This window comes from Squalius cephalus (assembly GCF_949319135.1).
Source record: "Squalius cephalus genome assembly, chromosome: 24".
Taxonomy (NCBI): domain Eukaryota; kingdom Metazoa; phylum Chordata; class Actinopteri; order Cypriniformes; family Leuciscidae; genus Squalius; species Squalius cephalus.
The window spans coordinates 12,320,372-12,346,943 of NC_137145.1; the positions used below are offsets into that span (position 1 = coordinate 12,320,372).

The following is a 26,572-nucleotide window of genomic DNA, read 5'->3' on the forward strand; positions in this document are numbered from 1 at the left end:
TGCATGTCTGAGCAGGTGACAGAAAATGGTAATCTCGGTTTCCATCTATTTCATATTCCATATCTTTCCTTTCATAAGTCTGCAGATTTAGCATACGCACGTCCGTACTCCTCACTCCACGAAGGCCGACCCGTCAACACACTCATGAACGATTTTGGATACCTACCAGAAACGTCCACTTATTAGAAGCTAACGATGTACGAGAGCTTAAAACAACCACAGACAGTCACATGCACTGAACCCACACAGCTAACTTCACAGCGCTAAAATGAGACCTTGTCCGTGAGCTGTCTGTATTCAGCTTCAGTGAGCACTGTCAACAGCGCTAGACAAACACACTGAAGACGAATGCTTCAAGTCCAAGGTTTGCCACATCATTGAGAAAATAAATATACGCCCATAGATTGTAAATGCCCTTTCAGTTGATTTCAAAGTGAGATTCCTGCACTCGTTTGAAGGATGCGGCTCTGGTTCACTGAATGGTTTTTGCGACTGACGTTAGCATGGCGGACTCTGCAATATCGCTCTCATGGATACCAGATCATGTCATTGAAATATTAATTGGACCTCGTTGTGATCATGACATTCATGAGCTCTTAAGTTAAGTACGACACTGTTCTTAACCATGCAGTGTGTTAAAAATGCTGTATGTGAACAAAAAAAAAATATATATATATGCAAATGAATATTTGTCCTGGATTTATTTGATTGTTAAATATAAGGACGGTGTAATTGCGGAGATCAACACACCTTTTCCTTGTTAGCGTTGTGCCTTGCGTGCATTAAAAAAAATATCATGTGGTAGTGCAATCGAGTAGACTCAGTATCGACCCTGGAAACTTCCGCTTGGGATGCATTTTTGTATAGATCCGGCTTGGTTTTACTCATTTAATTGAGTTATTTCAATGTTGCGGAAAACCATTAAATCATCTTTTGATAAGTATCATTATACATCGGCCTCTCAAATGTGTTTCGAGTGAAATTGCCCAATGATTTCTGGTGAGTTTTGTAACAGGTTAAAGTACATGACTAGGTTTTACTGTAGATTATTAGAGTATAATTTTGGTACGTTGGTTAACTTTTTAAAACGCTTATATTGTGACGGTGAAGACAGCGATGTCATTTTAACTGCTGGGATGATCAGCAGTAGTGTACATACAGTACAGTATCTGAAATGGCATTTAAGTTACAAACAGAATGTAATTGTTTTTCTTTGTTATTTTTATTTATTTATATATATCTATATCTATATTGTCATCTGAAGGGAACAAAATGGCAAACATTCAATAATAGCACTCTGGATTTTTGCTGACCTGATCATCGTTATTTTAAAACTGCTGAAAGTATACATGGTACATCTAATCATAGCAACAGTGTTTCACCCAAAAGCTCTTGGCGAAAGATATTTTGCCCTCCCTTGCAAAACTGTATTGTATGTTTGTATTTATTTTTCTGACTGTCTCTATCTAGTTACGATTGTAAAGTGTATGATACCTTAACATTTGCAACACACAGCTCTCTCAATGTGCATGTACAGCCGTAGTTGTATTTTTTCTTTTTTTTACTATTGGAAAATGAGTACAAGACTGTTGTATGTGTTCTGTGTAATAAAGTTAAGAATATTTTCTTCTAGTTTGGAGTTGTTAGCTATCTAACGTACTGTCATGGGATCTTTTAAATATAGGGATGCACGATATATATTGATATTTAATTGTGCATTCTCATTTTATTAGGTTACTATTTTTAAGGTGTCCTTGTTAAAGTGTAAATATACATTTTAGTGCTGAGTAATAATAATGTACTTACTATATAGGGTTAGGGTCAGGAATAGGGTTTGGTTTATGGTTAATTGCATGTAATTATGCATAGGTTACTGTTATCACTACAGTAAGTAAGTGTAACATATGTAACAAGGACACTAAAATAAAGTGGTATCTGATTACCTTTGTCATCTAATGCTCACTTAGTTCATATTTAAAAACACTTACAAATGTAGCAAATGAAATCCATTTCTCACATTGTACATAATAATGTTGTGATGTCTAAATTCACTTGCAGCATGTCAAATGATTGAGTTTATATATTTATAAAATACTATCGAATTTTATCATTGGCATTTTTATTGCTTTATCAGCAATAACGTGAAAATAATTATTGATTTAGATCAGAATTTGTAAGTCAAAATTTAAATATCACTCCATCCCTACTTTCAATAGAGTGCAAAAGCTGGGTTCCGGAAGTAAAAACTCCATGCAATTTATGCATGGGGTAAATGATTTTTAACGATAACTTATAAACCTTTAAAGACAGATCTGCTGTGAGCTACGAGGTTGTTAATCAAATTATTATTATTTTTGCTTCTATTGAAGCCGTTAGCCCTTCTTTTAGGTGTTTAACAGCAGAAAACTACATTACCCATGATGCTGTACAGAAAATTCCACCAATCAGAGAATTGAAAGAATGAGTCGGTCTCTCAAAATACTTAAATATTTCAATAAATACGCATATACAATGATTTATGGGATTGTTTCTTTCTATCTCTAAAGCTGATAAGTACACAATCTTTGTAGTTTTGTCTGATTTTTGATACTTTTTTTTGCTTCAAATCAAAGTTTGTAATGTTATGATTCACCTTGGTTGCCTTGGTTCATGGCTTATGACGCTTTAAAGAAAGACTTTTTTGAAATCCCTATGATAGAAATGAATGGACAAAATACTTACGGAACAAAGCGGGCGAGCACTGTTGCACTCTATAAAGGTCGAAGAGGTCATAACAGATTGTGGATATATTCACGACTTAGCGATACAGCACAACCTTGAGTGCCTAATTGCTTCTATAAAAAAGGACACATTTTCATTTAAACTATTTTATTAAATGCTATCCCTGGCCAAAAAGTGAGCTCTGTTGGCAGTGATTTACTAGTTGACTTAATCCAGCAGCAGCAAAATGATTATTGTAGTCTAATCCGAATGTAAAAAGTCATTCATTAACCATTGTACCCTAACTGATGTGGTTCAATATTCCACAGAGCACTTTTAACAAGTTTCCCCAGTGTTGACATGCTGCATGTTTTATAAAGACAGTTTACCTCGCACATCTCTCCCCGCACCGGCCCTGCTCTATTGACGATACGCTCACGGTTTGGCTGCCGTCCTAAAGATAATGCAGCCAAGAAATGTCATGTCAAGTTAATGCGGCCTGTAGAAATGCTTATTTATTCACATATTTGTCTTTCCAAATAAGCAGCGCTCATGGCATGTTCCAGAGGGGCGCTCCTGGGCACTCAGATAAAGACGTCCACCAGGAGTACAGAAGGCAGAAACTGAGCAGGCTTTTGTTTGCTTCAAGGGATGTGATTGTACCTTCACCTCCAAGCATAAAAAGGTGATCACTCCCAGGCTTCCATCTTTTGTTTTCATGTCGAACATTAATAGCTTGTAGACAAAGGATTGGCAAGAAATCGTCAAGTTATGTAACATTTTTCTCACCTCCTCTACCCCCGTTTTAAAACTCGATGAATATTCAATTTCAACATCTGCCGTTTGTTTGTCGAAAGCCAAATTCTACTTGTGACATCTTCCCACCATTTTTCTTGAAATGCAAGTTAATTCTTTGTATATCCATATCTATATTCTCATGGTATGATTATGGTCATTTCTGTATAGGCACATACTACATTAAAGTTGTTAAACAGTTTCATTGTTAAGGTCCAGAAAAAAACAACAACAAAAAACACATTTTGTGACAACATGTCCCGAGAGCAAAGAATGTCTTCACATTATATGGGGTAAGGTGTCACAATGGGAACCTGACATTTAATAACCTCCTCTTATAGACAATATATGTGTATATATAATATATACTGTATATATAATATATACTGTATATATATATATATATATATATATTTTTTTTTTTTTTTTTTACATAACTATTTTCAACATTGATAATACCATTGATAATAATAATACATGTTTCTTGAGCAGTAAATCAGCATAGAATGATTTCTGAAGGGTCATGTGACACTGATGCTGAAAATTCAGCTTTGCATCACAGGAATAAATTACATTTGAAAATATATTCAAATAGAAAACAGTTATTTAAATTGTAATACTATTTCACAATATTAATTTTTTTTTTTTTTTTTTTGTATTGTTAATCAAATAACAGCAGCCTTGGTGAGCAGAAGAGAGTTCAAACATTTGAAAGGCCAAAAAAAAAACCTTGTCCTTAGAACACTAATACATTTTTCAAATGAAATTCTTCATAGTTCCCCACAGTAGAAACTCTTATGATAACTAGCCCCGGTCTCTCCTAAATAAAAACTCAATGCATTCATCCATCCAGCTTTATATTTCGTGTCCGTCATTCTCTTACAGATATGTAAAGCTGATCCGGCTGTTTACCCACATTTTCAGCTGTCTCTCAGCGCCATTCTAATAGTCTTCCATCCTGCAGTGTTTGTCACCTGGTGCCTCTCTAACAAGCAGCAGCGAGCGACACTACAGCCAGTCATTCACAATGAACAATCAAGCAAGAAAAAAAAAAAGAAAGACAGGGAAATGTGAGTCTTTAATTAAGAGTCTTCACTGAAGCCTTTCTTAAATTCAATTACAGCAGCTCTCGCGTCACTTTTCGAATGGATCTCACAGCTTCATTCTCAACCTCAGCACTTGTGCATCATCACTCCCACAGACTGCCTGCCAAATCCCTTTAAAACACTTACAATACTGACACCTCCTTCCTTAACCAGGACACAAGTGGAGGATCGAGACGCTGCTTAAGTGCTCTCGGAATCTGGGCTTTGAATTATTGATTTGGAATCAGCCTGTCGTGGTGTGGATTTGCTTTAGTTTCAACCAGTTTTCGTTTTTCAAGTGGATAAACAAGTGAACATATAGGACATTCATACACTACTGTTCAAAAGTTTGGGGTCGGTAAGATTTTTAATGTTTTAAAGGAAATCTCTTATGCTCACCAAGGCTGCATTAATATTTCTAAAGGATCATGTGACACTGAAGACTGGAGTAATGATGCTAAAAAAAATCAGCTTTGATCACAGGAACAATATTAAAGTTTAAAGTAACTGTTTTCTGTGATCAAAGCTGAATTTTGAGCATCATTACTCCAGTCGTCAGTGTCATATGATCCTCCAGAAATCATTCTAATATGATGATTTGGTGCTCAAGAATTGTGGTGCTCATTTCTTATTATTGTCAGTGTTGAGTTGTGCTGCTTAATATTATTGTGGAAACAGTGATTGTTTTTTGTTTGTTTTTTTACTGTCACATTTTAATACTGAATATAAGTATTATTATTTTATTTTTTAACAAAAAAAAAAAACATTGACCCAAATCTTTTAATGGTAGTGTATAGGCCTACAAATTTGTAAGCTTTTCTTCAATATATCCTCTTAAATATAGAGAGATGAGGTATAGAGATTCTTTAAGAATCACAATTAGACTGCAGACCAATTCTATTTAGATACAACATTTTATTATTGTAAGTCTTAAATATGAACACACCATCGCCATTAAAGGAAAAACATATGACGAAACAATTTCTTTACAGTACAAGGAGTTAAAATACTTAATTTGTTCCTCTCTAGGGAACCATAGAGATCAGTGGAACGAAGTGAACTTCTCCAGGCTGGTTGTTTTAATGGTTGAAAAAAAAAAAAAAAAAAAAAGTCAATTCTTTGCACCAAGTTGGACATGATTTGCATTACAGCCATGCGCAGACAAGCCCTGTATTTCTGTTAATACGGTGCATCGATTGCTCAGCCGTGATCCAAACGCTGTCTTCCCCAGAGGAAATCACAGACATTATTTATCACGAGGTGCTTCTTTTTGTGGTTTCAAATTGAAATAGTGCTGTAAAAGTGTGGATTTCTGACAGGTTAGTCTCACTAATCTGTCTATATACGAAATATGTCGACTGTTCTTAGTCTGGTTGTGTTCCCTATATCTTAAAAAAAAAAAGATCAAATGAAAATTGAAATCATAATATTGAATAATACACCTTTAGGGCAAGAACACACACTTTGCACATTCATGACATTCCCTTTCATTAACATACACCTTGTGCTTAAAATCCACTGATTTGTATCTGATATGTGGTTTTAAAAATATGATATTTAAAGGGATAATTCATCCAAAAATGTAAACTGTCATCCTTTACTCATTCCAAACCTGCATAATTTCCAGAAATTGCAAAAATAATGTCTAGACTACAACGGAAGTGAATGAAGACAGATGATCATATAAAAAAAAATCATAAAAATGGTGCGTACGAATTGAGCACCACATTTCAAGTCATCTGAGGACAACAGCATTTAAGTTGTCAGTGGCTAAATAAGGAATAGTTACTTATGACTGGTCAATCTCAGAACTCCATGGTCAATCTTTTTATTTATTTGAGGGTGAATTAATGATGACAATTTTCATCTTTGGCTGAACTATTCCTTTAACCACATTGGAGATAAAATGGAAACATTAGGCATAAATTCCAACGAAAGAGAAGATTTGAGGTCAACCAACACCTTAATACTGCGATGGTAAGTTTCAGAAACTATTCAAATCAAATGTCACTTTTTTTTTTTCCTCTTTTTTCCCCTCCAGAACATGGATGGTGACGGGACATCTGCTCATGATGAAATGATGACAGACAAATGAGTCTCATCTGCTTTTTCCAAAAGCACAATATTTAGACATCAGATTTCACAATGAGCTTGTATCTACTATAATACCCTTTGAGAAATAAATTACACAGCTTCTGGAAAAGGGAATAACAAAAAATAGAAAACATTGCATTGTATTAAACAGGTTCACAATTTTAGTAAAAACAAGTGTGCATATTTTCCCTTTGTACAAGTTAGATATATGCATATACACACAGAGAAGTTAGCAGGAACGACTACGAGACGTGTTTAAATAAAGAGCATTTAAGCGCCCGGTTTGGTTTGTATAACTCAAAATCTGGACAAAATTCAACAAAAAGCCATTTGAAAAACTGCCGTTGTAATAAAAATAACATTTGATGTCAAGTTTGTCTGGAAAAACAACATTACACCTAGAAATCCACAGGTATTAGCAGATTGCTCTTTGGGCTCTCATATTGGATCCAATAACTTGGAGTTACACAAAACTCCAAATGTAACATTTTTCAACTTTGATTCATACATTGTCATCCCATATATACTATCATGACTCCAACATCTGATTTATTCCAAAACATTTGATAGAGCTTTTGGTTCTGCATAGTCCAACTGTGCCATTCTGGTCGTCAAAACATAATCAAAATAAACCATACTGATATATATATCGCATTGTTTTCGGTTGTGAGTGTTAAATGCTAAAATGCAGATTAGAAGTACTCAAAACGAAACATGACGTGATTATTACAGAGCAAACCGTGTGTTTGTGTCTTTTTTGCTGCTTATTTTGATTTTGCTGTATAGTAAAAATATAGAGACGATTCAAAATAAAAAAGAGAGACATATGCCCTTCCTTATCGCATGCCTTTGACTTGAATTATTCCCCTGTATTCTATATAAATTCTTAAGGAGTTGCAGAGTTAAATTAAAATGACAGTCACAAAAATAAATAAAATGTAATATTTAAAATTAGACATGCCTCTCTGTCATTTGCTTTTACGGAATACAAAACTGTATTCGCTGGGGCAAAACAGTGTGATGATTAGCAAATGTAAGAGAAGTTACATTATTAAACTCTATAATAAACAAAATAAATGCATGATTACTTCATTAAAAGGAAGTACTTGGGCACCCCATGCACATTTCCAGGCATTTTTGGTAACCCATGCACGATTTGTGACTCCAGGATGAGAGTGATGTCACACAAACAGTGATTTTCCTCCACTGAAAACATCTTGGGCATCAAAACTTGAGCAAGAGATGTAGAAGTACGATGAGAAGTAGACAGGTGGGTGTGAAGACCGTTGACGTGCCGCTGTTTCCATCCTGAACTGCTCCGGGTCCTAAAGCATTGAAAAGAGTCACATGTGTCAGGAAAAAACAGCGCAGGTCTCCAACTGTGCTGTAAACTGCCTCGCTTTTATTCTTGAGACTGTCTGTAACGTCGCTGAACTCTCACCTACGCATCTGCACTTCTGATTCTATCTTGCTTCCTCAATATTATCTCTTCTTATTTTCCAAGGTGTCAGCATTTCCAAGGTTTACTGCACTAAACCGCTATTTTCTAGTCAAGCAATTGTTAAAAATCTATGTTAGTATATTATACAGTAGCAACTCCTCTTTGTTTGTAGTGATTAGTAGTTCAGTACTGTATTTAGTAGCTTGTGAATCACAAACCTTCCAACAAATCATTGTTTTCAAAGGCTGTGTGCTCTAAATCGGATGAAGTCAGTTCTAAAACAGAAGCCGTCTCCACTAAAAGAAAGATTATATAAAACACTTTAGAAGAATGCAGAACATACAATAGGAACGATCAAGTAAATCATTTCCATTGGTGCTAATAGGCAAATATTTTAAATGAGATGTTTTTGCCTAAAAAATATTCAAGAGTATTCTGGCATGGTTCTGCCATGGTGCTGGGTCATCTAACTGGGACGAAAGCGCTCCAGATTGGCAGATTAACATCTAAGCGAGGGTCTTTAGTGGTTACATTTGTATAGTAGGAGCATCTGTTCTCCTCATTTCAAACCAGCACACATTATTACCCTACTGTACGGCACATCCTTGACCAGTCAACCACTGAGGTCAGCCGGAATTGCGCCTGCTTATAAACAAGCTAATCAGTGAAGGTGCAGTTTAACCAGATTACTAAGGGCAGATGAGTAAAACAAGGTGCACGGACAACTGTGTGATTGTCAGAGTAAAACAAGGGAATGGGAAAGAATGAATTTACTGCGCTGGTCTGATGAAAACTATTGCACTCGCATTCTGAGACGATAAAATATTAACACACATTCATGAACAAAGGTTTACATACGGAAACATTTAGCAGAATCTGCAAAATGTTCATTATTTTGACAAAATAAGAGGGATCATACAAAATGCATGTTATTTTTTTTTATTTAGTACTGTCCTGAATATGATATTTTACATAAAAGATGTTTACATATAGTCCACAAGACAAAAAAAAAAAAAAAAAAAGAAAGAATTTATAAAAATGACCCATTCAAAAGTTTACACACCCTTGATTCTTAAAGTTTTTCTGGATTGCTTAAACACTATAACCAGGCTTTTGAACTCAAATTTCCATTTATCAAAAAGCACACCCATTTCCCTAAACTATAAACACTAATCCCCTGTTTTAACACATAAGTCAGATTTGTTGACACTGGAGTGGAGGAGGAGGAGTAGATGGGAGTGGAGGAAGAGGTGAAGGAAGAGGAAAACTAGGACGTGGAGGAGGAGGAAGAGGATGAGGAAGGGGAAGGGCAAGGCCAAAGAGACAAGCATTGCCACTCTAGTTGCCCATGTCTTTGTCCATGAAAAGACTATGAGGGAGGCTGGGACACGAGTACAGCCAAACTTCGCCTCGATCATAAGAACCTTCAGGAAGGAAAACAGGTACAGTAGATTTCCTTCAGACTGGTCTCTACTGTAACTTTTGAGTGTAGTACACTGTGCCGTTACAACACATACATGTACTCTAGCTGTTGCACTATACTACTGTAATAAAAAGAAATGCATCAGATTGTCTCACATGCAGATAGAGTTTTCTGAATGCTTCCATTCTGTTAAAAGGATGTGTTACAGTTACAGTAATCACTACTTCTATTTTTCTAGAACACAGAGACAATGAAATGGAAGAAGCCTGCCAAATATTTCAGTTGATGCGTGCCAGCGGGGAACAGGCATGCAAGTGGATTTTACCTGCCTGGCTAGGGCCAATATAGCCTGTGATGTGGACGAGATTCTCTGGCCTGTCCCAGACCAAAGACGGGATGCTGGGGCAGAGTTTTTTTTTGTTTTTTGTTGGTTTGTTTGGTGTATTGTACTGTACAGTACATTAAGGAATAAAAAAAAATGTGCCAATGTATCCATTGGTTGTGTCTTTTGTGTCCATCATGTGAAAAGGTTTGTGAGGGGGGGGGACCACAAGTAACATAACTTACCGCTCAGGACAAACAAGGGACTCATGAACAACTATCACAGACACAGTACACAAACACAGTATTACAGTTTTTCTCAATTGCTTAAACACATTTCTCAAAACAGTAAACACAAATCCATAACGTCTCACCCAATTCCCCAAACATCCTATTTTCAGGTCAAAATGAAGCTCTACACTCCAAACCATTCACTCTTGCTGAAAAACCAAACTTTGCCCTCAGACATCACATACAAGCCCTCACAAACACACACACTACAACATAGTCTTACACACTGGTGCAATAAATTCCAAACAACATTTCCAAAAGTTAAACTGTCCAATGTTCTTCAAAAAAATCCTGCTGGAAAGGGTTCAAATACGGAAAAGATGCTGGAAAACTGAAGAATTTGCAGGACCTGAAGGATTTTTCTGAAGAACATTGGGCAGTTTAACTGAAAACAAACACACACACACACACACACACACACACACACACACACACACACACACACACACACACACACACACACACACACACACACAAAACAGTTGTGGATCATCCAGGTAACAACACACAGAGTATTAGGAATCAAGGGTATGTAAACTTTTGAACAGGGTCATTTTTATAAATTCAGCTTTTTTTTTCTTTCTTGTGGACACTTCATGTAAAATATCTTATTCAAGACAGTACTAAATAAAAAAAATAACATGCACTTGGTATGATCCCTCTTATTTTGTTAAAATAATTAACATTTTGCAGATTCTGCAAGGTGTATGTAAACTTGTGAGTCATGCCAATAGACTGATCAGTAAAAATCAAAAGTTATATGAGTGAATTTCATGAAACCTGTCAAGAACTTGTCTGGATCATATTTCATCATACAATCAAAATATATTTTTTTAAAGATATTTTTACATGAACACAATTAAGCAAAAAATACAGTTTTAAAATAAATATATTATTATTATATTATTATTGTTAATAACCATTCAAAAGTCTGTGGTCAGTTAGATTTTGGGGGGGGGGTTAAATTAATACTTTGGTTCTGCAAGTATGTATTAAATTGATCAAAAGATATATATATATATATATATATATATATATATATATATATATATATATATATATATATATATATATATATATTTCTATTCATCAAAGAATTCCTGAAAAGGAAAAAAACAACAACAACAAAAAAAAAAACAGCACAACAGTTTTCAACACTGATAATAACAAGAAATGTTACTCGAGTAGCAAATCAGCATATTAGAATGATTTCAAAAAGGATCATGTGACACTGAAAGACTGGAGCAATGGCTGCTAAAAATTCAACTTTTACATCATTGGAATAAATTACATATATTAAAGCAAACTTTTTATATTATATACTACAGTTGTTGTTTTTTATTAAGTAAATGCAGCCTGGGTGAGCAAACATTAAAAACATTAAAAAAGCATACCAACCCCAAACTTTTGAACAGTAGTATAGATCTCAATGGTTCAAAAACAGGCTTTATGGTAAAATCTAATCTGGATATGGTTTTGTGAGATTCAGCTCTGTATAACGGTTTAGCAGGAGACGTGTGGCTAGTTTTAATCTTTGGGACAGTCAAACAATCTCATGAAACAAACATATGGTAACAACAACTAACGTGCAATACATACTCTTTCTGACCTCCAGTTTCCATCTTTAATCATGTTCAGTGTTGAAATGTACTGTATGTGCGTATATTTATATTTAGGGGTTGCACCGACTAGTCAACTACTCAGACTTCAGCCGCATTTGTTCAATAGAGTGCAACAGTCAAGTTCCACAGGTAAAACAATCCCATTCATTTTCTCCAAAGGGAGATTTTTTTTTTTTTTTTTTCATTTAAACCTTTCAAGCCAGACCTACCAATCACTCCATGGTTGTTAAGTGATGAAATATGTATCGGTGAAGGCAACACGTCAGTGTGATTCAGCTTAATTTAAAAACATAATAATAATATTAATAAAATCATGCTTGATAGTCAATTTCCCAATGAAGAACTATATTACTCACAATCCTCCTTGCATCTAACCATAAGAAAGTATGGTTACCATGGAAATGAGATCCATGGCAAAAGATCTCATTAATAACCACCCACTTCCATGAAGCATTGTGAATGACTTAATGACTACACTCAAAAAAATGATTTTATACTTCAAATTTTTTACTTAAAACTATTGACATATATGTAAGAATGTTCATGTATTAATCACTTTTTTACTGCCAATGTGTGAACATCTTGTAATGAAACTTAAAAAAACAAGAGCTTCCCAGACCTCCTAGGTTGTCTATGAAAGACTGATTTTTAGGTGAAGGGCTCGGGTTTTTGTAGATATCAGTGTTTCATGCAAAGAAATTGTACACTGAAAAAAATGATTCGTTGAATTTAATAAAAAAAAATGTATGGTAAGTGGTTGCACACAATTGATTTTAGCTACATTTAAACAAATGCATTAAGTTGAACTAACATTGATTAAGTTCAACTTAATGCATTTGTTTAAATGTAGCTAAAATCAGTTGTGTGCAACCACTTACCATACATTTTTTATTAAATTCAACGAATCATTTTTTTCAGTGTATTTATTCAACCTATAGTCAGAGCATTCCCAGTAGTCAATCAAGAGAATGACTGGGATGAACACTTCCAGAACCAAGACCACTGAAAAGAAATTGGCAGTCACAGACTGTTAACATCATGTGCAAATTATGCACATAAAATAATGTTTCAAGTATTGTCTACCATGATAATCCTACACACACTGCGCTGAACACTTTCCAGAGTGAGGTGCTTGACTCTGACAGTGGAGATATGCCACACATAATCTCAGCGCCATGGGATATATTCTTGTTATTGAATGTCTACACAGCAAAGACATTGCACATAACACTGTGTAGACAGACAACTTGACTTATTAAAATAAAATAAATCTATTTTGTTTCTACGGTGTAGATATGGTGTTAGCCAGGATAGATTTGGACTTGTTTACTGCTGATTGCATGTGGCGAGTCATTTACATAACGCACAACACAACTGACTAGTTCTCGCCAACAAGTCAATTAAAAAAAAGTAGTCATGCAACCCCAAGTATATAAATATACACATGTAAAGTTTAATTAGTTAAATTTATTGAAAAAGGTTTGTTTTTTTTCACTCTTGGTGGAAACAGATATTTACAGAGCCCTTAAAATTACATGGTAATGGGAAAAAATATGAGATGAGAGAAAAAGTTCTATTTCAATGCTTTTGTGCATTTTGTGAGTGAACGCAAAGTTTCTCGGGGGAACGCAAAAGCTGTTAATGTTACAGTTATGTCAATGCTGCAAAAGCTATAATTTTTCCTCCCATTTTATTTTTTTAACCATCACCATGTCCCTCTAGGAGCGCTGTAAATATTTGATTTCTTTCCCTTTTTTGTTTCACGTTTGGTGTGAAAGATCAGAGAGCACTAGTATTCAGTCCCAACAAAACAATCGTTGTGTCATGGCATTAGTATGGCTGTCTATTAAATCCTTCTCTTTGATGGGCCGTTTAGACTGAAGTCTAATTTCCCCTGGATTTAGGGGAGTACAGTACTTTCTTTAGGGACAGCTATCCAATTATTCTGCAGCCACAGCTTAGAGTAAATCCTGCACAAGTGTAATTATACTAATGTGAAGTTCTCACAATCAAATTCAATGCAATTAATGACTCTCCGGAGAGGACATGGTTACCAATCCCACGCTTTTTTTTTAGGTCAGACAGAGGAGAAAAGTTGGCCAGGACAAGATTTCTATTCTTGGCAGAGAAGAAAGATTAAAGGACAATACAAGGACAAATCAGTAACAACCATCAACAACATATGCAAACGAGGAATGACCCCTTACAAAAAAGTAGGAAAGACCAGAGGCAAATATAACACACTAGATGTCTTCAATCACAAACAATTTAGAGTGATATTTATTCAGTAAAGACCCTCAATGCCACATAAATGAGCAATAGTTTGACAGAAAAACACAAATATGTTGAGGTTTTAAAGGAGTGTAGTTTTTTTAAATAATTATTTTATTGACAGACTGTAAGTAAATACATGCTAATGTTTTGCTCATTTTCATCTGACTGAATTAAAAGGTTTCAAATCTTTTAATCTTTAAAATATGCAATGAACATTATTTCTGTCTGGGGGAAGGTTGTTCTTGAATTGGCAGATAAGAAGAATATTTTAGTAGGCTACAAAAAAAAAAAAAAAAAAAAAACAAAAAAAAAAACTCAGATAATGTAGCTCTCATTTTGACTGTTGCTTTAATCATATTATCCAACATACAATATGCAAACTATTCTAAAACTATATTAAGTATTAAATCAATGGCACATTTCGATTTATTGGTTAATCTCAACGTGTGTTGTTATAACTGCAATTTTAACATGACTTCTCGTCTGAAAATCAATATGATTATTCTCAACTCCTACTGTGGCAGTACCATGTAGTTAACAACCATTGAGTTGTTATACGCTATGGTACTGTATGATTTATGTTATTATGTCCAGGTAAGACCATAACACTTTTTGTAAGGGGCAAATGTACATTTAAAGGAATAGTTCACCCAAAAAAAATTAAGATTCTGTCATCATTTCACCCTTATGTCATTCCAAACCTATTTGACTTTCTTTCTTCTATGGAATAATACACTGGTCGTTCTTTTCCATGCTACTATACGGTAATGAACAGGGACTGAAGCTTTCAGGTTTCAAAAAGAATGCAAAAGTACCATAAAATGATCATTCTGAAAGTGTTCTGAAATCAAACGATAGATCTGTGTGAGAAACAGACTGAAACTGAACAGATAATCTTCACCTCCAGTGAGCTGTTAACCGCTGCAACTCGACCATTGTGTCAGTGAGTTCATCTTGAGGGCCGAATCAGTCCAATTCAAATGAATCATTCAGGCTGATTTTGTGGATCGAATCAACTGAAAATCAAACTCAAAAGAATGATTCTTTCATGATTTGGGCATTACTAATGCTCTCAAACTATGGTTTGACTTCAGAAGTCTTGGACTACAGCACTTTTATGATATTTAATGGTTTTGCATCCTGTTTGAAGCTTGAAAGCTCCAGTCCCTGCCCATTGTAATTGCATGGGCTAGAAAACGGCATTTCATTTTCTTTTCCTGTTCTGTGGAACAAAGTATGAGTGCAAGTAAATGATGACAATTTTCCTTTAAGTACATTTCTCATCAACTGAGTAATAATGAAGCACTTTTCCACAATTCCACAAACATCAAAAGACATCATATGACGCAAACATGTACTTACAAACGGCGGATGAGAGCATGCATTGACATAATGAAGCCATGCCATGGTGGAAGAAGGTTAGACAGGAAAGAAAGTGAAAGAAGAGAAAGAGAAACATGTTTAGGCTAGAGAAAACAGAGACTCATTCATCAACCTACAGTGACTGAAAGCAGAATGAGGCATGTCAGTACCCCGCCAATCCCAGAGCGGCAATTGAGACTGTCACTCAATGTGCTGAATATATTATTGACATTACAAAATGGGATTTTAAGCTAATAACCCCTTAATAGGAATAGCTAGTGGCCAATTTAAAATCTGACAATCACATTCTGTCAGACGAGGCACGACAATTATATTACCCTGTTCAAATCAGGGAAAATTTGTGCGTCAACCTCGCCGATAAACTTGAGTGCCATATCAACAACTTGGCTTCGTCACATTGCGGTTGATGTGAAAATAACCATGTTTGCATCTTCTTTGCGTATTAAACACACTGTAACATGCTTTAGGAGGTGATCAGGACGCCGCATTCCCATGCACACTACTAACCTTGCAATAGCGTTGAACTAGTGGGTTCAATTATTTCTACATCAACAAAAACAAACATAAAAACATGTATCAAAAGCAAATGAAGGAGAATCCTGTGATGGAAATCTCAAAGGTTAATAGTCACACAAAGAGTTGTCAAAAAGTACCGATTTCGGTACCAAGTTGGTACTGAAATTTAAAAATGTGACGATACCAGCATTTCCCTCTAGCATTTTTAGCGCTGTTGAACAGATTCTTAAACACCTCTGATTGGCCATTGCGTTCACACGCTCAACATATATGTCTCTGATTGGCCATTGTATATGTCTGTGACCATAAATGTCTGTTACTGGCTACAATGATCAACAATATATATGTTGAGCGCGTCAACACAATGGACAATCAGAGGTGTTTAAGAATCCGCTCAACAGCGCTAAAAATGCTTCAGGTATCATCACATTTTTAAAATTTCAGTACTGACTTTTGACAACTCTAGTTGCATGGGTCAGAAACTACCAAGTGGAAATTCAAAGTGTTAACAAGAACATTATCAGCTGGAAGTTTTGCTTTCGTTTAGCTTTGTTGAACGAAAGGTTAAGCAAAAAATGAAACATAACTATCTTCCGAACCACCGTTTGTACATTAACCTAATTGAAGAATTGTGAAGAGGCTCCAAACTGTTTTAAAACTTGATTAAAACCATCAACTACCGATACTTACCGTATAGGACGATGCTTGTGTTAGCGCTCCCAAGTTTGTTGGTAGCGACGCAGGAGTAATTGCCATAGTCTGCCTCGGACACGTTGAAGAAAGTCAGCTTTGAAAGTGCTCCGTCATCCTCGATCTCAATGCCATCAAAGCCATTGAAGATCCTGGGAAACAGCAGGAAAAAAATGGGGAGACTTGAATCAGCCCAGCCTTGTTTACGCTACATCAGAGCCTCCTTTGAAGCTTGAGGTTACATTTATGACAACATCAACGTTTTCGGACGCAGATTGCGGCGGGCCTGGATACATTCAAAGGAGGCAAAACTTGCAGGATTGAATTACTGGCAGCGGCACGCAGAGGGACATGCACACGCTCTCTTATGCACATTTAATTATGATACAACATTGTGACAACTTATTCTTCACTTGACATCAAAGACAGTTTGAGAGAACCAACTGAGACACATCCAGCCAAAGGCACTCAAATGTGAATTATTTTCCGTTGAAAACAGTGAATTTATGACAGCACATCTAGTCAGACATGTACAGCTACTGAAATACATTTGTCCTTCACCTCTTAGTGTCACTATCAATATTATAAATCGGACATAGTGTACAGGAAATAAAATAAACTCTAGTAACTAGCTGTTACTGCACATACCAGTTGTAGTAAAAAAAAAAACTGGGTCACAATCTCTATTAGGTTTCTTTAACAACTATGTACTTACATCAAACAATTTTTGGGTACAATGTACGTATTGTATTGAAAAAGGTGTAAAGAAAGGGTTAACATTATAATGATTGTATATTGTTTGTATAATTATAGATGTGACTACAGAAATGAATTTCAGATTACATGCAGGTATTTCTTTTTATATAAGTACAATGTAAAGACTAATTTAAATGTTAGTACATGCAGTAGTAGTTCAAGACATTTAGTGGGATCGAAATTCCGTTTTGTTATTGTAACCATCTATTATTCCATAAACTTCTAGGTTACGGTTTTATCCTAAAGAAAGGAACAGATGAAGCAGAATATCCTGAAGTGATATGCCATACCTCCTGTCATCTCTGTACCACTCAAAATCTGCCTCGGGTACAGCATCTGCCTCACAAAGCAGGACACCTCTCTGACCCAGGGTCACGCCAACATCTCTGCCATCTGAAATACTGGGAGGGACTAGACACACAAAACCACAAGAAAGTTAGTGAACTTGAGATTATTTACTGACAAGTTTAACAAGATTATTTACTGATAAGGCAATTACTTAAATAAATAAATAAATAAATAAATAAATGAATAAATAAATAAATAAATAAATAAATAAATAAATAAATAAATAAATAAAGTACATTCAGAAGTCGTAAAACAAGTTATGATCTGCATAGTCTTCACTGTGTAAATAAAAAAAAAAAATTTTTTCTTATTAAAGTTACAAAAGTGATTCAGTCAAAAGCAGCGAGAGATTTTCTATCTGTAGTTGTTGGATTAACATTAATGACAGATGGCAGCAGGTTTATTAGGCTGCTGTCATTTTAAGACTGAATGCAAGGATCCGATATAATGATAGTAATATAATGACAATATACTGATTGGTTTTCAATTAATAATCATTAATATGATTACAAGGATACTCGCAAAGACAGGCAACTTGACACATAAGTATGTATATAACCATTCAAGCCCAATAAGGTGGCAAAAAGAACTCAGTTCAGTTCTCACACTCTATGAGCAGCGGCTTCATGTGTGAGCATCTCTCTCAGACAGCGCTCAGAAACCATCTCTCAGACAGCGCCCGCATATGGTGAAATGAGTTGTCTTTTGCTGCTTATTGCACTTTAACGGTTTAAAATCACTTGTTTTGATACCGCAATGCTTAAAAACTCATGTAAATGAGAAGCTTTTGTGACCACGCAGCGCAGCAATGTCATGTGATCATAACCGAGATAGAGACGATGGTCCAAAATCTCTACCAGTTGACATATTTCTACTGGCTAATCGTGTCTACCGGTATATTTCATTACAAATTATATTATCATTTTATATTTATTTAATAAAATCCTAAAAGTTTCTGTTCCTTTATAGGTTTAAATAAATCAGTAAATCAATAAAAAATAAAAAATAAGTATTTTGGGCATATGTTGTATGCTGCATATGTGTAGAATATGTTGATATAAATTCATGGGACACTTACAGTTGACTATGAGCTCAACAGTCTGTGTGTCCACTGCAATGTCGTTCGCTGCGGTGCATTCATACACTCCTGCTTTATCTCTGCTGATGAAGGGAATCTCCAGAACCTCATTGTCTGATCCTAGGCTGTCATCTAAACAAGAAAACATTAAAATATGATGTTAGGGATGCAAACTCATAATGGGTGAAAAAAGTTACAATCAGATGAGAACCGCAGATGAGAGAGAGAGAGAGAGAGAGAGAGAGAGAGAGAGAGAGAGAGAGAGAGAGAGAGAGAGAGAGAGAGAGAGAGAGAGAGAGAGAGAGAGAGAGAGAGAGAGAGAGAGAGAGAGAGAGAGAGAGAGAGAGAGAGAGAGAGAGAGAGAGAGAGAGAGAGAGAAATGGAACCAATACACATTCAATTCACGTACTGTAGTTAAAGTAAATCACAAACATTGCCACCAGGGATTGAAAGAACTTATACTTACAAGCCAATTTGGCTACTAGACTTTTCAGTCACACTGCTGCATTACATTTTTTAAGTACAATCAACTTGGCTGTGTTGGTCTTTAAACATGGATCACAACTTAAATTACATTAAACTGACTTAAAAAGAATAGTTGGATCTTGTATAATTTAAAATCTTAAAAATAGCCTAACTTATTTCTAATTCATTTTGATGAGCTGAAGTAATGTTAAAACAAATGTTTTCATGACTTATTGATGTCATTTTTTGTACAGTGTACTGGCCATTCAGAACTTTTACTAGCCATATCCAAGTCACAGTTTATATATAAAGTTATTTATTAAAAAATTATTTCATATTATTAAAAAAATGACAGGCATCCTTCTATGCACTAAAAATACATTTTAGGTGGACAAACAAATTCAAAGAAAATCAAACACCACCGGAACAAAACAAACCTGTCGTCTCAAAAAAAGGACAAATAGACAGGATAGGCCAGGGTCTGCAAAACATTGGGCAGATGTGCTTCTTAGTTGCTAGGTGTTTTTTTTTTTTTTTTTTTTTTTTACACTAATCACAGTGGGGATTAGTTACCCCATTATTATTATGTTTCTTGGGTCTGCGCTATTCCCTTCAAAGCAAACATACCAGCACGCCTTTATTTGTTGCTTAGTGACGATTGTGTCGAAGTAAGCCAGAAATGCTCAAGTACTGCGCAATTCGACTATATTTATTATTTACATTGACTCATGAGAGTTCAATATGTTCGCTAAATCTGCGCATATTACATAATTTATCCAGCAAATTGAGTCAACATAATTTGTGAAACATTACCCGCCAAATTGCCTTGTGATTTGACATTGTTATCCTCCACATTTTTACCCACATTTGCCGTTGTTCATTTCAAACCCTGTGACATTATGAAACTGCACAGAACATCTTGTGTGTGTAAAAGCAAACTGTTTAATTACGCTGTGGTTATGACAGTTTAGTAGAGCTCAACTAAAGTTGTATTCGTTAGCAAAATGGTCGGCTAGTTATTTCAAAAACTCATCGGATGTAGACGAATCACAATAATTATTAAAAAATTGAACGGCGAATTTCACCGAAAGGTGACAAGTTTGCATCCCTGTATGATCTGTGTTATAATCTTATTAAAGCTCTCAAAAATAAAGAGAATGGTTGTCCAGCTTTACTCATGATTCCTTAAAAGACAACTACAACAAAAACAAATGACTGTGTTTGTTTGTTAGGAGTGTTAATACTGGAACAACTAAGTATTACTTGGCTAAATCACATCATATTGCATGTGTCTCATTATCACAGAATTTTTTAAGAATTGTCACATCTATACTTTTCTTGGGTACAATTTGCCACACTGTAGAGCATGTTGATGCCCTTCTATGCAAATTCAAACCTCATCTTCCCTGAAATACCGATGCTCTGATTTATTTATAGTCATTTGTGTCCTATTGTGGGAGAGAAGACACTAGAGATATGAAATTTGATTCAAATATGAGTCTTTGTCTCTGTGCAGCTGCTTTGAAGTGTTCACATACACACTGGAGTCAAACTGCTAAAACACATGCCACCTTTTCATGTTCACGAAATCCAGACTGGGGAAAAAAACGTTAGTGGAAAGGGATCCTTGTGATGCAGTTCTCAACGTCAAGCAGTAATATGCAGTTGGCTTAAATAAATAAATATCGTCCCCGAATGTAGTTTCTGACAGCAAAATAACACACCACATTCACTTAAGTATGTTCTGAAAGACAATGTCTTACACCTGGGAAAGGCTGTTAACGAGAAAGAAAGAGGCACTTCCTTTAACCTGATGAGGAGTGTCAACCGAGCGCTCTGGAGAAAGAAGCTCATTACCGTTCAACACGGTACACACCTCGTTGCACTGAAGAGCAGCTCGGAGTCTGCTCAAAAAGGGTCTTGTATAATTGTATTGTTTTATTGTTTAAAAGTATCTGATTTTAAATTCAAACACTCAACTACACCTTCAAAATGAGCCAATTAAACCCAAACGTTTACATAGAGCAAGCCACAAGCGAGCACAGGTATAGTAATCTTCATTCTAGATGCTCATTTTGATGTTTCCCACTGGAAAGTCCACATCATTGGAGCTGCAAAGGACTGGGAAAGCTTTATGAAAAGCAAACCATCGGCTTTGATACCCGGTCCAGCAGAAAGTAAATGTGGTGCTTTGGCATCAGGTGCATTGTGGACTGTCTTCCATCAAAGGGAAGATTGACAAAATGGGACCGTTTATTTCCATCAGGGGCTCTGGGTTTCACGGCTGCCATGGAGGATTGTATCAACGCGAAGTACTTGAAGACTGACATCTCAGGCTTTTTTCTTCACCAATACACTCCTGAAGCACATTCATTATGCATTTCTTAAATAATGCAACCGCTTTTGTATATTCATGGCCTCTGATGGCATTATAAGCATCCGTCAATAGTACGCCAAGGGTTTGATTTGCGATATTATCAGAAGTTAAAATCAAATGCCTCTTGAGCTGAAATTGTACAACGTCCTGGTTGTCATCAAAAATAGAACAAGCGCCAAACAACTCTATTAATGGAGAAACTAAGCCCACAGAAGTTAAACAGTCACATCCTCAGATAGCTTACTCACTGAAGAATACTGCACAAAAATGAATCACCAGTTTGAAACGTCGACCAGTGTTTTAGGAGTGCCCAGATGACAAAAATAAAAGTAAAAAGAATACCCATAGACGATAGAGTTGGCAATCTTTATACACAGCTTCAGATGAACCTCGCACTCTCCACATACACTAAAGAGAGTGGGGTGAGAAATACAACAGGAACACTCCAGCAGAATTACAAATAAAGAGAATAAAATAAACAGGATTATCATAGTTACCATTTTGTGTAAATATGTTGTATTTTTGGGTAAAATCATACCCTATATATTGTATTGTTATCAGTGTTTGGAATAACGATGACGTTATTTTTTCAGTAACGGGCTAATCTAACTAATTACTTTTCCCATCGTTACAACGCCGTTAACATTACTGGACGTTAAATGCGGTGTGTTACTATGCATTGATTGAATAAACTGTTTAATCCGAACGCACCCCTGGCTCGCACAGCTAGTGATGAGGTGGGTTAATAACGAGGTAAGCGATTATGATTGGCTAAGGCAGAGTCATGTGTTTCATAGTAGCCAATCAGAGCCAGTGTTTTTACACACATGCCAGCACACGCGCCACACACACACACACACACACACACACACACCAGCTAAACAGTTTCGATTCGATCGGTGCATACATTTACACGGAGAATACACGGTCTAAAAATAAATACAACTCGCGTGCAAATTAATTAATGTAATGCGGAACTACTGTTAGATACGCGCGCGCGCGCGCGAGAGAGAGAGAGAGAGAGAGGCGCAGGCGCGATCGAAAAGTCGCAAAGTGTTTACATTTGTGTGCGTGCGTGTGTGTGTGTGTGTGTGTGAGGCGCGGATGCGATCGAACAGTGGAAACATAAAAACATTCCGTAATTTTGTTTATACAGGACATTCAAACTGCAAAGTGGTTCCAAATTCTTTGACATATAGCAATTTTTTTTTTTTTACAGTAACGCAAATAGTTACTTTCCCTGGTAACGAGTTACTTTTATTATAGAGTAATTCAGTTACTAACTCAGTTACTTTTTGGAACAAGTAGTGAGTAACTATAACTAATTACTTTTTTTAAGTAACGTTCCCATCACTGATTGTTATATATTGTATTGACAACTCATCCATTAAATATTTACCATCTTATATTCTGCATAATTGGATGTTTTTTGTTTTTTTGTTTTTTTACTGACAAAAACTATAAAATGTTTAGGGCTGGACGATTTGAGATAAAAAGATCTCAAGATAAAAATATATATAACATTGATATAAGTGATCACCTGGATTTAGACTTACCTATATTGTATTTTTATAAGGAGTTCACAGGCAAATTTACTTTAGTATGTATTTCCCCGGTGTTGAAATCAGGCACTTGTAAATGTCAGGAAACAGAATGTCAATTTCCATGCAACCCTGGATCTTTGGTTAGTTGTAAGGAACACTATCAAGACTAAATGTTAGTTTAAACTGATATAATCGTTTGTTTTTCGTTTTCGCAGTTTCCAATATTAAATCCAGTCATGCAGCAAGCTCTTTTGCCACTCAGTACAGCTGAGGGGGGCTGTTCTGGCGGAAAAGTGACGTCAATGCATACCCTCTATAATGAAAGTCAAAAGGGATCCAAAACCAATACTGGAGTCTGAGAAAAAAAAGAAAAAAAAAGAACATGAGACCCCACCCCAATTCATTTCTTGGTGAACAATCGCTATTCTATCATTTTAATACATTTGAGCGGTTAGATATTCTACCAAATGTCTAGTTTGCTTAGCAGAGTTTTTACCATGAAAATTTGTTATTGTTGTATCAATTGTTTCAGATGACACGTCTTGAAATTGCAAGTAAAAACAAAGTGAACTGTGACTGGTAATGTTTCACGTCACTCAGACAGGCTCTTCCTATATAATTATTAAAAAAAAAATTTTTTACTACAATAAACTATAAGCTGGACCAGATTTTATATTGATATTCAAAAGTATGACTATGCTAGATAACAGGAAAATCTAATCTCTAATCTACATAACACTGTTTTAAAATCACATTCTACAACTATTGAAATGTCCTAGACCTCTAGCTAAAGTAGCTCAGCCCAGTATGAGAGTAAAGTACTGCAGCAAAGCAGAGAGCAAGCCACCAATACTGCAGAGCTGTTGCACACACACACACACACAAAACCCCAGAGAGTTGGGCAAGGTGCTGAATCAATCCAGGCACAGCTGAATGTGTCATCTTACGAGGGACAGGTTCTCTGTCTGATCCCTCCAGACAGCAGGGCAGGAACGCCATTACCGCACCATCTGATTTCCTTAGCTTCTCTTCTGAATGTGAACCAAACAACAGATTTGCTTAAATCAGAGGTCAGATGATATCCCGTTACCCACTTTTGGTGCACGATACATCGTGCTATGACAATTTCTATCCATATCGTTTTTCAGGTGAATGCCATGCACATTCTCAGTTATAAAAGATTTAGCTGCTAAATAATTTAGGAAACAAAAGGTCTATTAACTGACACAGAAAAATACAGACTTGACTAGCGTAAAATCTTATCTACAAACATAGATAGAGTGAGTCACACATATGCCCTGCAGATATTTATTGGCTTTATTCAGCTGAGATTCTTGTCAGCAAAGATAATGCAGTTTGACAGGCTTGCTTTGATTCCAGCCATCAAATATCATCCAGTCCTTGATTCTTTGTTTGACTTAAAAATGTGAAAGCCACATCTGTTACTAATGCTGAAATATGCTTTTGTTTGTGCGAGCAAGTGCAAATGTGTTTGCGGTATATTTGTATGTGGCATATCAGTGTAAACAACGCCCACAATCCAGTTTAATCACCTAATAAATGTGCTGAAATATCTTAATTAGGTCGTTGTTATTCTTTTCAGCTTAAATGCATGTGCAAAATTGGGTGTTTTGGTAAATTCGGCTCTTGAATGGAGACGAGATGGAACAGCGTGTTGTATTTGATTTGAGAGACAATACAAGCTTGAGTAAGAATGAAAAGATAAACACACAGCAGAGTGCATTAGCATGAGGTAGTTTGCGGTTCCACAAAGTAGTTCACAGATCCACATCCATCTAAACCCCTGAGGCCATTGCTCAGGAGAGAGAAACAAACCAGACCCGACCAGAGTAATATCAATCTATAACCCCACTCCAAATGCATTCATTTCACTCTGTGTTTCTGTCATCCCCCCCAAAAAAACTCTCGAAAATAACTGGAGTCAGCATAGAACCGAGGAGGGGAGGGCAAAAGAAAAATAGAGAGCGAGATCAGCAGAGTAGAACTGTATTAGCAGTTAGGGCTAGCGCTCAGAGGATCATTTGGTTCCTGAAATGAGCTGCCGAACCCAAACACACAGCAGCCTCATTACATAGATGGTTATAAACAGGATTAATGCAATCACAGCTCAATAAAAACCTCAAGCAATGTGCTCCACACAATGTGCTCTTCACTGAGCCAAAACCCTAATTCACGCTGATGTAATAGGAGTGTTAGCTCCTGGGACACAGACGCTCATTAAAAACAATGTTTATTCAAGTCGATTAAACAGTAGCAATGATAAATTAGCAACATTATTGACCCTGTTCCTCACCCAAAGGTAAAACAATGCAGCAGCACAACAACACGTTTACTCTTCCCATACCCACAAAACAACTTAAACGCTGCTTTGTATGAATTGGATTTTACACAGAAAGAGAAATATGGGATGAATATCCCTTTTTGAAGATTAAAAAAAAAAAGAAGTAAACAACCCTCCCCACCACAGGCTTTTGCTCTGATCACATGAAAGAGAGACCACGCACAGCCCTGAAAATTAACTCAAGTGTGTAATATGTCTATTAAACAGTATCAGGGGATAATAACATTAATATCTTCTATTTATAATTTCTTTTAAGCATAAACGATCCATTTCTTTGCATGTGGAAGGCAGAACACGCAGTTATACACATCCTCCACAAATGCTGACTACTAAATATTCAAGAAAGCCAACTAGTGCAATGCAACTAAAATATTTTCTTAACTCTAGAATGCATTGACCAAACAATAAAAACAAAAAACCGCACTACATGCATTTATAAAGGGGATCAAAATGACCCGTTTTGGAATTAATGCTTTTCTTTAAATAATAGGTGTGCTAATAACTAAATAATTAACTGCACCACCATATTTATGTTATGAATGATTTGTAAATATCTTACACTTCTATAGATGTAAATATGTAATAATGTTCATGTTTTAGATGCTGTCAAAATGACCATATTGTACGTTTCAGTATTTATCAAAAAATACGTAAGTAAGTTTTTGTCCGTGTAAATGTTACATACTGTTCAAATACCTACGTATCAACATTGATGAGGATCAGAAACCCTACTGTTTGAACTAATGGAATATCAAACAATTCAATGTTTTTATTGATAAAATATTTAAAAAGTACATCATGCCAGATCAATTGGACCTCCTTTATGCATTCTAGGGTTAACCAGTGTTATTTATTTATATTTTAGTAAAAAGACATACATTTATCTTTAAAGTAAGATACATTTATAAGATAACTTATTTTCAGAGAATACATTTTAAATTAAGTTTATTTTTCATCCCTCATTGGTAAATTTTTAAGCATAAAAACAAGAAAACACAATGTGGTAC

The 26,572-nt window shown here is 35.7% G+C and overlaps 1 protein-coding gene across 9 annotated transcripts in view; it reads right to left on the reverse strand.

Annotated features, from left to right (window-relative positions):
* Positions 1-5,483: 5,483 nt before the first annotated feature.
* The window catches only part of ntm (neurotrimin), a 330,112-nt gene continuing 309,023 nt past the window's right edge, over positions 5,484-26,572 (reverse strand). For 2 of the 9 annotated variants that reach the window (XM_079860403.1, XM_079860402.1), the window contains 6 exons: positions 18,818-18,949; positions 17,682-17,802; positions 16,636-16,787; positions 15,937-15,972; positions 8,334-8,411; positions 5,490-7,999 (listed from right to left, as the gene is read on the reverse strand). In XM_079860403.1, coding sequence (XP_079716529.1) covers positions 7,899-7,999; positions 8,334-8,411; positions 15,937-15,972; positions 16,636-16,787; positions 17,682-17,802; positions 18,818-18,949 — 620 coding nt within the window. In that variant the 3' untranslated portion in view covers positions 5,490-7,898. Of the gene's footprint in view, positions 8,000-8,333; positions 8,412-15,936; positions 15,973-16,635; positions 16,788-17,681; positions 17,803-18,817; positions 18,950-26,572 lie in introns of all 9 variants that reach the window. The other 7 variants (XM_079860410.1, XM_079860408.1, XM_079860409.1 and 4 more) reach the window with 5 other exon arrangements.